General features: G+C 33.9%; 1 protein-coding gene across 1 annotated transcript in view; it reads left to right on the top strand.

Annotated features, from left to right (window-relative positions):
- LOC143227989 (uncharacterized) overlaps positions 1–10,034 on the top strand; it is a 50,613-nt gene extending 40,579 nt beyond the window's left edge. Inside the window, exons 5-6 of the mRNA XM_076459343.1 lie at positions 2,621–2,765; positions 5,039–10,034. Of these exons, the coding sequence (XP_076315458.1) occupies positions 2,621–2,765; positions 5,039–7,386 (2,493 nt within the window). The 3' untranslated portion in view covers positions 7,387–10,034. The remainder of the gene's footprint in view (positions 1–2,620; positions 2,766–5,038) is intronic.
- The last annotated feature ends 5,506 nt before the right edge of the window (positions 10,035–15,540 follow it).

The following is a 15,540-nucleotide window of genomic DNA, read 5'->3' as shown; positions in this document are numbered from 1 at the left end:
ATTAATGAGGAAAACATCATTATAAGTTAAAAACTGTCTCTGCTGCTAATCGACTTCATTCAGGCATTTTACAAAAAACTTTGTTCTGAATGAAACGTCTGGCCTTTTGTGGTTTGAAACTGTTTATATTTTAAAAAATATTCATGTAAAACTACGATTCTTACTCATTGATACAAGAAATTTGTCTATTTACAGTTGAGAAGTTACAACAGCGCTAACAATACGTTTGTAGTTTGAAAGCGCTTTACACTAAGATATTATAGAATGGTCATAGTTAAAACAACACTATTTCATCTAGAATGCTTGTTTGTTAAAGTCACATAAGCTTAACCTATAGCTGTTCAGTTAGAAAAGTCAACTGGGGTATATAACTCATTGAATGAATCGCATTGAAGCGCAGAAAAGCCCCTTAAGGGTATCTCAAATCAAACAATACAGTTCAGGCATTTTAAATACAGTAATGAATTTTTAATGAAACCGAAAAATAAATCGAGAGAAAAAAAAAAATGATATGGTTTAGCACACAAAATATAAATAAAGTCTGAAAAGAAGACGAAAGGCGGAAGACCTTCGAAACGTCGTCCTCTACACTTGTGTCTACACAACAGGCAGTTATCGTCCATTATACAAAGTTTCATCGTGAATACTCTGCCAAAACAATCTATCAAAGAACAGATTAATTACTAGTTTAATTAAAGTTACCAACAATCTTTTGAAAATCAGTAATCTTTAGATGTTATCCTGATTATGCTGGCTGAGAATTGTTAATAAAAACTTCTTGGCCTTTAATTAATGATTAAAATCACATGGGTTATACACTGTTAAAATAAGGTAGTGTGTTTTGAAAGGATATCAGATGTCTTTGTAAACCTTTTGTTTCCTTTTATATTTTTAGTAATATTCTTTATACGAGACGCTGTCAGTTTTTTTTTTCTCAAGTAACTAATGTGAATAAAAACGTGAGGTGACGACAATAATTTTCTAACAGCTGTTCGACAACAGATAGTTTTAATTTATAGGTTTATCTGGAAGTAAATTAGCTTTTAAAAAATAGTGACGTCAGTAAATAAAAAGGTTTTTTAAACGAATTCAACAAAATTATTTACAATCTGAACAGTTGAACGTGCATTATATTAAAACAAAACGTGGTTTCATCATGAATGGAAACTTACCCTATTAATTAATGTGCACATTTCTAGGCTGATTCGACTAAATTTACGTTTTAGTTTCAGTGCACGTCAGTCATAATAATGCTATATATTAACGATCGGTTATTATTGGTCACTTTTATAAAAGCCAAACACTAAAGACCTTTTTGATTGGATTACATTTTTCACGTGTTTTGGTATGGAAAGAATATAAGAATGCTGCATGGTTCTATTTAGAGCGTCCGAAATTTATCAACCCTTTCCGTTTTTAAACGTGTCAATTTCCACAATGTTATTGTGAATTTAATCACCAAACTAGCAGCTTCATTGTAAATTATTCGGTTAATGGAAAAACGCATGAGTGGAAGCAAAGTAGAGTACGTTATACTTCATCTGTCATACCTAATATCGAGGAACCCTTTCTTCTACTATCAGGGCTTTTAGGTCGGCTGGAATATAGCAAACATAGGAGCTGTCTGGGTTTGGTTTGTTTTAAATTTCGCACAAAACTACACGAGGGCTATCTGCGCTAGTCGTCCCTAATTTATCAGTGTAAGACTAGAGGGAAGGCAGCTAGTCATCATCACCCACCGCCAACTCTTGGGCTACTCTTTTACAAAAGAATAGTGGGATTGACCGTCACTTTATAACGCCTCAATGACTGAAAGGGCGAGCATGTTTGGTGTGACGGTGATTCGAACCCGCGACCCTCTGATTACGAGTCGAGTGCCTTAACCACCTGGACAAGTTGTCTAGGTGTTACGTCTTCACAAATGTTTTCGACAAGTTGTCTAGGTGTTACGTCTTCAGAAATGTTTTCATCAGCTATTATGGTCTGTTATTAAGTAATTAAAGTATTATCATTTTAAAAATAGGTTCTTCTGTGGTACAGTTTAATAACATAATTTATTTTATTTTGTTATTCATTTATTCTTATACCAGTCTCATTTTTACAAGAATTTTTCTCATTTTCCCACAGAATCAACGGCAGAATATTACATTAGTAACAAAAACTGATGAGTCAAAGCAAGGGGCAGTTTTTTTTATCTTTAAGTTATTTCATATATCTCGTGTTTTATTTTATTTTCTCTGTAGAACCTGAAGTTATTTCTGCAGGTTTCGCAAAGTTGTATAGTTTTATCCTAACTTAATCTGTCTATTAAACGTTAATTTATCATATATATTGGAGAAACTCAATCAAAACTGTAGAATTACTTTATTATATCAGTTTCCTTCTTGTCTTTAATGAGAATTTTCACGTGTTCCTTTAATTGGACTTATATTTCCTTAACTTGAGTACAAATTCTCTGTGGTACAATTAATTATAACTTCTTTTTCTCGCCATATGCTCAGTGTTTTGTGTTTCCCTGCATGTGCCCGGAATGAATATTCGTAAGTTGCTATGGGTTTTGAGGTGATTTTCACTTCACTTGCTGAATTCACTAACATTAAAGTAATTGCATGATTTACAGGAACCGGAGAGAGTGATGGTGCCGTTGCGGGGTCATGATTTCTCCGGTCTGGGCTTCAACATCTTCGGAAATATGAGGGACGGCATCTTTGTAAAGGATGTGTTACACCGTGGTCCCGCCAGTGAATCGGGAAGAATAAAAGCAGGTAAAGATTTTACACAATTGCGTATTCATTCAAACGTTCATCAACGCATTTCGCTTTTTAAGTGTTGACATTCCAGAACAAAAGTACTGTTGTTACCAACAGAGTTTGTTTTTGAATTTCGCGCAAAGCTACTTGAGAGCCATCTGCGCTAGCCGTCCCTCATTTAGCAGTATGAGAGTAGAGAAAAGGCAGCCAGTCATCACCACCCACCGACAACTCTTGGGCTACTCTTTTACCAACGAATAGTGGGATTGACCATAACATTATAACGCCCCCACGGCTGAAAGGGCAGGCATGCTTGGTGCGACCTGGATTCGAACCCGCGACCTTCAGATTACAAGTCGAACGCCTTAACACACTTGGCCATGCCGGGCATTGTTATCAGGAATGTAAAACATTTATTTGTTCGTATATAGACAGGAGTTCATTCCAAAAAAACAACAAAAAATCATACAGTTATTTGTTATACAGTAATGGAGTTGTTTGGGACAAAGTTCCTACCTTTTTTATTTACTTAAAATTCTCAGTTCGGGCATTATTTATGTATTGGTTATTTCAGTATGAAATTATTTATAAAACATTCTACGCTAAATAAACTAGATTATCTCTAATTATCCGAAAATAACATTATCAGCGGATCTGATGGGTTCAGTTCTCGCCTAATGAAGGCGCTTCAGTAAGTGCGTTTGTCATTTCAGTGACGGTATAATAGTTTCTATAATAATTATTGTTTTACCATTTCATTAGTAGGCGGGTGGGAACAAGTGAGGTTCTGAGATACCCTTCTTCTTGAATATTTACAATTACAAAGTCAGTTTTGGCCTGTTTTGATACAGTGGAAGTCAGTATATGATGAAAGTTAGAGATAAACGTGAAAATAAGAATATTAATAACCAACTAAAATGGCAGTTTTTATCTTTTTATTTTTGTCTTTTTGATCTTTTTACCACATATATCAAGTTAATTTTGGAGATTTTATATGTTTAGGGTGATCCATTATTTTGAACAAAAAATTCAACTAAAATTTGATAAAATTGTAAACCAACCGAAATTTATACGGGGGCGGGGAGACAAAGTCTCATTATGGTGAGAATTTCTCATAGTTTAAAAATGTGAATTGCGATATCTTACAAAGCATTACGATTGTACAATATAATAGAGTTCCTTAAGTCTTTATTAATACACTTAAGCAACGTTAAAGAAATAGAAGGGACTTAAGTAATAATGTATTTCCTCTGCGGGCTTATACGACTATAAACCAGACTTCGATACCCTTTGTGTAGCTTTGTGCTTAAAAACAAACATACAGTATTTCCATACAGTAACAGGAGCCACTACTCAAAATATTGTAACTTACCAACACCTCTTTGCACTTACACACACATTTTGTCGTTGGATTACGTGTATGAAGTATTAGTAGAATTCCATTTTTTTCATCTGTGTTATCAGATATTAGATGTTTCCTACCTTTCTGAACACAAGCATATATATACGTATATGTATATGGAGAGAGTGACATTGCAAAACCTTTTGTTCCATAGTTTATTATCCTTGGATCAACAGCTTTATTTCTTTAAAACTTAGGATCCAAAACACATCTTTTTTTATACACTTACAATTGTTTTTTTTCATCTGTTGAAAGCATATAAGTAACAAACGAAAATGCAGAGGCTTGAAAATAAAGAGCATGTCTTGAATACGCGAAACAAACCAGTGGAGTTTTATGGAAAGTCAATACATATTATTTTTATGTTGATGTTGGCCTTCTCTTATGTCAACAAGCTGGGTATTTTGTTTCGAACGGACAAAGCCTGATATAAATTGAATTTGCTCCTGGTCAGTTGTGTTGCATTATGCCACCGATAAGATGTAACATTATCAATGATACATTAATTGTAGGCTTAGATCATCATACAATAACTGTTTCATTGTTTAGCAACGAAAATACCTGTGGAACGTTGGTTATGGCTTACACTTGTTCATGTATTTCCAAGAAGATCGCGTTTTAGTCATATATCAGTCAAAACGCCATTTTTACACAAATATACGAAACTATCATTTTCGATTAATAAATTATGCTGTTATGTTCTGTTTTAGTAATTTAAAGACATAACCTGGCACGTGACGTGCATTTTTTAAAAGTTTCTAGATTTCTGTTTTTTTACAGTATTTTATCACTAGAGTTAGAAACATTTTAGTCACTCAACAGAAGTAGTTTTAAGTAGTCAAATTATTGAATTAAATCCTGGCTTAAGTTTTTATTTTGTTTTTAGGTGATCGTATCCTGAGCGTTAACGTCTCTTTTTCGAACATGGTATACGAGGACGCACTAACAATATTAAGCTATGCTTCTCCATATGATGTTCAACTTGAACTAGAAAAGGTCTCTGAAAGCAATCAAGGTATGTCATCGCCCTCTGAGAGCAAACGTCTAGGTTCTTCTAGTTTCAGTGGCGGAGGTCAACGACTTTTCCATCCTTTGTATAGAAGTCAGTCTATTGATGACTTAACACAAATTGGTAAAGATGTTATTCCTTCTCATGCAATATCGCCTAAACGGTCAAAAAGTATCGGACTTGCAGCCCAAAGGTTGAGATCACATTTGGATTATAAAAATGGGGAGACAATTTCAGAAAGCGTTGAAAGACCATCAACAAAGATAACAGGCTCACTGAATGAGCGCATGTTGGCTTCTGCTATGGGAGAGGACGAAATTTCCAAGAAAATGTCGACAAGATCGTACCAAGAAAGGAAAACAGAAGATATATCTTTCCAAATGGGGAATAATGGAAAGGATAACATTTCTGATCTTAAGTCTCGTTTTCCAAAACCAGTTGAAAAGGAGGAAACTGACAACATCATCACTTCTGCCAATATTCCTAAAGCAGAGCAATCTCCTGATGTTCACGCTTCGTCAGTAGAAAATTACGTTAAAACAGAGGAGAAGGTTTTTATATGTCAAGTGGAAAATCAGAACAGAGATAAAGAGCTCCTTAAAGAGACGGAAGTAGAATCATCAAGTGATATGTCAGAAGAGAAGACTCTCTCTCTCCCTCGAAAAACTGCTACCCCAGGAAAAAGAAAGGCCCCAGCTCCACCAAAACCACCTCATGGCGTAGCGATGGAAACAAAAGCTCTGGTGCATTGTTTTGAAGAAGAAAATAGCACGAGAAATATTCCAGAAGTTAATAATTTGTTGTTTTCAACAAAAAAAATTGAGAACGGAAAAAATCCTATTGAAGAATCAAACCTGGTAACAAATGGTACAGCTAGTTCTGTCGAAATAGTTAGTTTAAAAAACCTTGCCTTGCCTAAAATAACGAATCATAATCAATATGGTGACTCTGACAGTTTCAGAGAGTTTACGAAAACTGATGACAGAGAAGAAAAAGTTCGAAGAAGGTCTTCTTCTTTGGGCGATATTAATAAACTTGAAGAAGTCGTGAGCCAGTCTCCAACTTTGTTAGAGAGAGCTATGTCTTTAGACTTTCAGAAACAACTTCTTCCAGAAGAGAACTTAGAAGAACAGAACAAGATTTTAAGGCCTTCAAATTTTGATCCAACAGAAAACGAAGACGTTTTTCTCTCAATTCAAGAAGTTAGGAAACTTGTAGAGAATACAGAGGTTCCAACTCGTGAGATAGAAGCAAAACAACTAAAGAAACCAGATATCACGCAGACTCCACATGTGAGCAACAGCAACGACGACGTGCTAGCTACAGACGATACGGTAATGATGCACAGCGTAAAACCCGATATAACTTTAAGTTTAGATTCCATATCTAACGCATCTACAATAAGTAAATCAAGTTCCATATCTAGTGTATCGAGTCACAGTGACTATGAAAAAGAAGAAAATATTTCCACCCCAACTAGAAGAGTAATCAAAGTAGATGCCATTCATTTGACATCAGATCTTTCTTTCGATGACAAAACCTCGAAACAAGATCATGTTTTTCCTCAGACAGACAGTAGTCCAGATTTTTCTTTTAAAAATCCCAAGGTCGTGAACGCTAGTACTGTTCATTCCGGAAGAAAGGACAACTCCGCTTTCACTGTAGATATACCCATTATACTACCGGTCATTCGTCATCAAGAAAAAAATGAAACACATTCTGCTTCTTCTCCCCCAACTCTGTCTCCCATACCCAGACTTGAAAACAAAGAAGTTATCGAAATCAGCAAACACGGGCTAGATGGGGTCGTGACTTCTCGCAATGATAATTTGCTTAAACAGGCAAACACATCAAGCATCTACACAAATCTGAGTACAGAAGCAACTACTAAATATCCTACCGAAAGCAATGATTTCGAGTCTTGGAGCTTCGAAGATGGAAGTGAAAATAAAGAGTACACCGATACCAATTATGACAACTGTAGTGAAACATCTTCGAGCTTATTCAAAACAGCTGTGGAAATTCCATTCACTAGCTCTGGAAATGTTATCGAATATTCCAGAAAAGGATTTACTCCAGAGATTTCTGGTTACACAGTACGAAGTGCTGAAGGAGATGTAACCAAAACAGTCATCATAACTACCAATGAAAACTCAAATATCAATTATACTGGTAGCAGCCACGGTTCAGATTCTCCACCGCCACGGCTGGAGCTTCCTTACTAAACATATTTCTGTGGGTTTTCGAGACAGTGCACATTACAATTGTGCCAAGAATCTCAAAGCTAAGTTGAGAAAATAGCTAGGAAACAAAATGTTCATAATAAAGTGGGGTGACATTTGTTATGTTTGGAGAGAAAGAACTCTTCTGTAATGCAGAGATGGGCAACGCATAGTTAGATTGAAAAACTGTAACCCAGCTTTAAGACTCGAGGCAAAACCAGCATTCCTGAGAACAAGGTAGACATCAAGGACAACCGGTGCTCAAGGCTGCCAGAAGTAAAAAAAAAAATAAAAAAAATATATTATTTACGTGCATGTGTTTCCCACTCAGAACTCTGAGACGTTGTTAAAAGTAGTAGAAAACAAGCTTTAATTATAACGATTACATGTGCTTCTAGATCATGGTTTTGAGGTTTAACCACATTAACTAACATTTATTTAAACAGAAAAACTTAATAAGGTCATTATTCATAAAATAATTAAGTTTTAGAATTCAAAAGATAAAATCCGTATGAAAATATAAAGGTATCGATCATTATTTTTTGTGTACTACTTTTAAGTTTATTTAGATATATTTACAAAGGAGAATCGATTCTCGAACTTTCTACATCTAGAAATAATTGTATTTGGAAATGTTTTGATCCAGTGAATTTTGAATCAAGCATTTTATAATTTAATAGAAATATCACATTGCAAATTTGTAATTCTAGAAGAAAATTAGTAGAATCCTACTGAACATACGAAAATAAATCCATCAAAAACATGAAATGACATGTTACAAGTTCACATCTGTAAAAGTAAATAATTGCTTGTGTAATGTACGCATTTATGTAAATATTTCATTTAACTTCTTGACAAACACGTTATCAAACATTTTTTTCTTCTGAAATTCACTATTTGTAAATATTATGCTTCGTTTTATTTTTTAAATCGGAACAATGAAATAATTTACTTCTAATAAATATAATGTGTTTAACTTTTGTTTATACTTAACACACTTTTTTAAAGTGATAATTATCATAATCCGAACAACGTATGGATGAACTTTTACCTCACTTGCAGTTTCAGGGCGTTTTATAGAAGCTAAAAAAAAATTAGGGTTAAAATTTTTATACAGATGTATCTGTTTTTCATGGAAATTATAAGATGTAAGTATTTTGTTTTTGCCGTAATCCAATTACGTTTTGTTTGTGACAGTATGATTAAGTGATAACGTATATTTTTGGGTGTTAATTTTACAGACGTTCCATTGTTTTATTGTTTTAACAGCGTAGCAATGTAAATAAATACCACAGTTAAAAACAACAACATTTTGTTCACACATTATGTGGGACTGGTATACATTCACCATTACACTCGACATCTTTTGACGCTCTAATGTGTCATCTTCTTTGTGTCATAGAGGTATTAAAATTATACATTTTTTTTAAAATTATGTTTAATTATTGCATAATTATCTAGATACCATTGAAATACACTATGCAATGAATTACATTTTGTTCTTATGACTATTTGCCGTCGTCACTAGTTTTGAACTACTAACCATACTTAAAGCAGCACCCTACCACTAATTACTCATGTTAAAGGATTGATTGTCAGTCTCGTAATGCGCACCTACAGCTTAAAATTGGGGAATGTTTTCAGGTGTCACACGGATTTGAACATGACTTATTAGCTCTAAAATTCAAACAATACCACAAGGTCAACAAAAAAACAAGAAGAAAATATTGTTAAAAAAATAAACCCATACGATTAGCCGAAATTAGTCTTAAACCCAGAATCATATAATCATAGCTATTTTTAGATATAGCTTTTATTTTTACGTGCATTAGTACTAATAATTAATTGTACTGTTTTATCAAACCGAGTCTTATTGAGGTTTCAACCCGATAAGCTACCCGCTAATACAGCGGTGAGTCTACGGATTTACAACGCTAAAATCAGGGGTTCGATTCCCCTCGGTAGACTCAGCAGATAGCCCGATGTGGCTTTGCTGTAACAAAACACACACTTACAGATGTCAGTGGCATTATGTTATTTATGTTCACATGTAAAATAATGAAATACAAGGTTCTTCTCAAACATCCGTTATTCATCTTTACACTATTACAACATTTAAACTATTTGCAAGACGAAATAAAAATATTCTCAATTTATCAATGAAAATCAGTTCATATACGCAATAGAAAATAAAAAATGTTTTACAAATATGTTAAACAATAAACACGTTTGAAATCAACCCTTCATAAAACGACAAGTTTGTATACATTATAACTTGACCAAGACAAATTGAACACAAACTCAAATATTCAAGTTATTTATAAACAATTACACATTTTTTTTCGTCAACGTTAAATAGCAATTTAAAAATCAAATATATATCTTTTGTTTTCTCGTAACATAGGTGTATGATACGTTTAACCATCTAACATAGTAACAAAACAGATTTAGTATTATAGTTCACTAATTTGGTAGTGTAAATATATTTTTACGAGAGCTGTTAATGGTGATATGAAGTTGGCATGTATGTTTTGTTCTGGATGTGCTGTAACATCCTCAGAAGTACCCAACTAATGCTCAATGTGTACTTATATTTTTGTATTTATCTTTTTCGTAAAAAAAATTGATTAAATAAAAATCTGTTTATCAACTTTCTTAGTGTGTTATATCAGTGGAACTAATTATTATCTAAACGTTAATTATTTATGTATATAGGAGTAATTTGCAGAAGGAGATGGAGACAAAGAGATATGTTCCTCTCCTTTACTTGAGGAGTATCAACAACACATTTCAACAGTAATAGCATCAATGGATTCCTGCACAGCAACCACTTTCCATCCTTCCTTCCCTTTTTTGGAACCAGTGTTTTGACCCAGTATGAAACTTTGTTCAAAATATTTTGATTAAAGAAAAAAAAACTGCAAGCAATTATTGGTTTCACATCATAATATGTACGCGTGCACAGAAGAAATTTGGCCACATGCGAGAAAAACCGTTCTTTAAAAGTAGTTAATGAAATTAATCAATTTTAACAACGTTATTACTTAATTTAATACCCACTTTGTTTATTAAAAATATAATTTAACAGAAATATCTAAATATATTACTGAAGTAGTTCTTGTATGAACTTTAGAATGCTCTTACGTCAAGATGGAGTATGATAGTAAATATAATACAGTAATAAAAACGAGGGACATATACATATATAAAAGGACACCCAACAACAATGAGTCATCTATGAAAAGATTCAGAAGCAAGTTACTGCTTGTAGGCAAACATAAAAAATAACGACTGCCTTTATTACAAAATATATGTTCCCTTTTGTTGAAACCCTTTTTTTAGGCCTAGAAAGAATAATAGCAAGACGAAGACTAACATGTTATAAAAATATCTCTTGGATAAAGATTATATACTAAATGTCGATCTCTGACAAACTTAAGATGCTGGAATTATTAATACAAGATCGGAAGGAATGAGACAGAAATTTAAAGAATGGCAAGAAAACGTAATAGGAAATTAAAAAAAAGGTCAGAAGATTAGAAGAAAGAAAAGAAAAATTAAGAAGACCAAGAAACAATTTGTAGAAAATTGAAATGTGTTCAAGAAGAACATGACAGGAATTTAGAGAATAATGAAGAGAAAGAGACATAATATTAAAAGAAATATTGATGAAACTATGAAGAATGATCATACTTTCTCCAAGTCTATTGATCATTATTATGCCTATCATCTATCTGGAAAGTCTTGAGAGGTTATGAAAGTAGATGTTCATATAACAGACAAAGAAACGTTCAGTTCCAGTCAACTATCACTAGGTTAGTAGTGCAACCCATAGAATTATTAAACAATAAAATACTTACCATGGTCAGTTTTCCGAGTCTCGAAAGGTCTTTCTTTTGAGTAACTGTCAGAGTTGAGTGAACTGACCATTGACCAAATCCAGTGCTAATGCATGGCATGTACTCTGGATAGTCTGTATTTCATTGACTTTTATACGAGCCATAATATTCCTTGTTTTGTGGAGATAACACATTAAAGCAAAATACTGCTATGTTGATGACCCTTCAAGAAAAGAGCTCCTTCCATACTCTCAGAAACATTTGAAGGTCCTAAGTACATTTTCGTCTTAGTCTATCAGTTTAGAGGACATATAGCTAAATTACACCCTGATGGTGATCATGAATTTTCTTGAGAATATCAGACAACCAAACAAGCCACTGGTCTTAATTTGTCATTTTATCTTTCCAGATAACTGAAAACAAGAACAAAAACAGAGATGTTAAAATTGTTGCCTATGGCCACAATCACATTGTATTAAAACGTTTTTGTGGATAGACGAGATTTTCTAATTATATCAATACCAACTATACAGATGGTTATGAAAAACGCCATTAGCCTGAATTGGCACTGAAGAACCACTCCCTTCAAGATTTGAAAACTATTAGTATATGATTTGAGAACAGCGAGCTTACAACATAGTAATAATTGCCAACTTCGTAGAAGAGGGGCTTAAAAGTATGACATTTGTTGGCTAAAACAAGGAATTAAAGAATACGACATCTTTCAAATAAAGATAATCAGTGAGCTTACCGTGGCAACCTAAACACTTTGTACATTTACCATCCGAAACGTCAAAGATAAATATAAATGGTCAGCTGAGAGGACGGTGTACAAGTATTACAATGCCAACTGGTTCGACTATTATGTGCTTGATAACCCTCTGCCTCTATAAAAGTTTGTACACAAATCTTCTGCTGCTAATTCTGCAAATGTAGGTCCATTCACTAAAATATTGATGTTAAAAGAATTGGGATGTACATAGATGATTATGCCATATCAAAGCAGATCAACAACCTATGCGACTGCATAGGAATTTTTTGTTCAGACACAGGATCAATATATGTTTATGAATGGTACTTTGCTCAAAGCTGTTGTGGGTTGAGATACTGAAGTTTCAAGGAATAGTTTCTTTGTTGCATCTAAATGCTACAAGCAGCTGAGAGTGAGTGAAGAAAAGGATCGCTGGCCTTTGTTGAAAAATAAACAATTTAACTTCATGGCAGCATTCAAATTCAGAAACTTCAGACTAACTTTTGCCATTGAGTCTTGCAATAAGTACAATAAAAGATTTCTAGATTTATTACCCTTGGTATCATACAGAGTTCACAAGTTCACATAACTCCAAACCAGGAACAGATGGCTTAGATCACATAGATACTACTTTCCTTCCAAATTTCAATATGATGTAGGAGTTTATTGTGATGCAACATCTATCTTATGATAACAACATCACAAATTTTTGACAGATGGTATACAACCATAACTCTAAGAAAACTGTTCTGTTATAACCAGCGAATGAAAACTAATATCCATTTTCCGGCCAGAAAAGGATGATAAGAATGATTATAGGACATTTATTGTGAAGCTGGCTGAAGAGTATTCTCTAGAAGACTACATTACAAAGGACTATACTCTCCAAGTTGCTGAAAATGAATACGAAGTGAGGTACCAGTTCGTATAATGTACTGGTTGGCCAGAATCTTGTTCTCCACTCAGTATCATGTTTTACTTGATCAAAGTAGCTCACGACTAGCACCAAGAGTACTACAAGGCCCATATTCATTGATATATTTGGCGCCACAACATCTGCACTTTTTTGTTATCTGTCAACATTCTTCAAGCAATTCAAGTACGAACACCAAACCGATATGTGTATACGTATGCCAAACACTACCACCCCTGTAGGTCTGGTTTACATAATACATAGGATAATTATTTTATACTTTATCATACTTTGATTAGTAAGACAGAAAATAACACCCAGATCTCTGATTGAAACTAATTCTTGTGTAAGCAACCCAATAAACCCAGTTAAATGGCATATTAATAGTAGTGGATATGTGTTATGTCGAATACCAGTTTACGAAAGAGTGATATCTCAGCTTTATAGTTCTAAAGCAAAAAATACTAACATTTTGTTTTGTACGGTGTGTAGAATTTGCGAAGAAAATACTAGCAATTTTGCATAAAGTTTGTAGCATATCTTTCCTTTATGGAAAACGTGAAAACAACCACATGCACAAAAAACGTACCATTAAATGTGATTGAATAACATGGCAATACTAGCTATTTATTATGTATGTGATAAAGTGTATTCAGTCGAAATGAAGTACCAGTAAACCTTTTTAACTATGGCAAAATACTATGATCGTTATTAATAAATTATGACACTTATATAGCTTATAACAAGCACAATAATTGACATAGATAAGTTACGCTTGTGATATTTTCAGATGAACTGATCGGGAAATAAGAAGAATAATTGTTTCATAACTCGACTAAGTTTCAAGTAGCATGAGGAATAAACAGACTGGACGCGTTTGATGGACAATGAAAACCATCTCCGTTTAGACACTACAAAAAAAACAAACAATGTGCATTTTTGCGTAGACGAGGGGACAGTTGTTCCTGCCAAATCAGTGAATATCCTCACAGCTTTCCGGCATTCAAGTCGAATCTCTGCTGGACTAGTCACGACGAAAACCGAGTAGGATTCAACCGAAAAAAGCGTACTTGAGTTCAACAGGTACACTTGATTTCTTTGTCCAACTGATGGCATCACTCTGTGAACCTTCGTTATTTCACGACATTGGTTGTTTCTTGGATTCAGAAGTTATCATTTCCGCCAGCAAAGAATATTACTTAGTGGATAACTGATTATACGTAATACTAAAGCAATGATTTTTTAAAAAGATTATATCACTACATGTGTACTTGATCTCAGCCTGAACATAAACATAAGTTTTAATGGATACTAACTCGTAGTTGGTCGATGACATCAAGTCCTATATAGTATCCCCTTATTTAAGAGGATATTAAAAGTTTTTATCAGCTCCATAGGCTTGCCAGTCACCATCACATAAGGTTCAAGCACTGAAGAACTTATCAGAATGAGCAATGTCAAATGCTCCAAAAAAGTTCATATCTTATAAAACTATAAAAACTTGATATTCACTTTTTGACTTGCATTAACTTCATTTGTTTTCACAGGTGCAGTTTACGCAATGGTATTAAAATGCACCTTTATTCATCATGTTGTATAATATTCAAAAGTTACAAATGCACTATCTTATTAGATTATCATACAAACTTACTTCATTTATACAAACGCGAACAGGATCGTTTCATTAAATACTTATATGTAACTTGGTTCATAGTACTAAATCATCAAAGACTAGGGTTTTCAAATTAATTTCAGAAATATAAATAACATCATAGTTTACCTATGCGCAAAATTAAAAAAAATTGTTGCTGAATGGCTTTTGTTTGTTTAAAGTTAGACACAAAGTTACACAATGGGTTATCTGTGCTCTGCTCACAACGGGTAACTAAACCCGGTTTCGAGCATTGTAAGCCCGCAGACATACCCCTGTGCCACAGAATTGTTATATACTATTAACGTAAAATGTCTTTATTTTTTAAGCATGACCATTTTGTTTTATTTATTTGTTTAGAATTAAGCACAAAGCTACACAATGAGTTATCTTGGCTCTGTGGCCCAACATGGCCAGGTGGTTAAGGCACTAGACTCGTAATCCCAGGGTCACGGGTTCAGATTCCCGTCACATCAAACATGCTTGCCATTACAGCCGCGATGGCGTTATAATGTTACGGTCAATCGCACTATTCGTTGGTAAAAGAGTAGCCAAGAGTTGGCGGTTGGTGGTGATGACTAGCGGCCTTCCCTCTAATCTTCCACTGCTAAATTAGGGATGGCTAGTGTAGATAGCCCGCGTGAAACTTTGCGTGACATTTAAAAACAAACAACTGTGTTCTACTCACCAAGGGTATCAAAATCAGGTTTTAGCTATGTGAGTCCTCAGACATACAGCTGTGCCACTGGGAGTTAAGCGTGATTATAATAATTATAATTGTCATAAATGTCAGTATTTGTTCTAAAACAATGGTAGAATACTTTTTACATCAGTCATTGGCTACAACAATAATTATTATGGTGAGACCTACTACTGAAGTATTTGTTGCATCATAGCTAACCTAAGAAACTACGTATTGCGTTAAACGCCTCATCGATCATGGATGTTGCAACATAGTGTGGTTGAAATACTATTATACTCTACTTCTTAAAAAATAAACCAT

This window comes from Tachypleus tridentatus, chromosome 1, assembly GCF_004210375.1.
Source record: "Tachypleus tridentatus isolate NWPU-2018 chromosome 1, ASM421037v1, whole genome shotgun sequence".
Lineage (NCBI taxonomy): Eukaryota > Metazoa > Arthropoda > Merostomata > Xiphosura > Limulidae > Tachypleus > Tachypleus tridentatus.
This window is presented reverse-complemented; position numbering and strand designations above follow the sequence as displayed.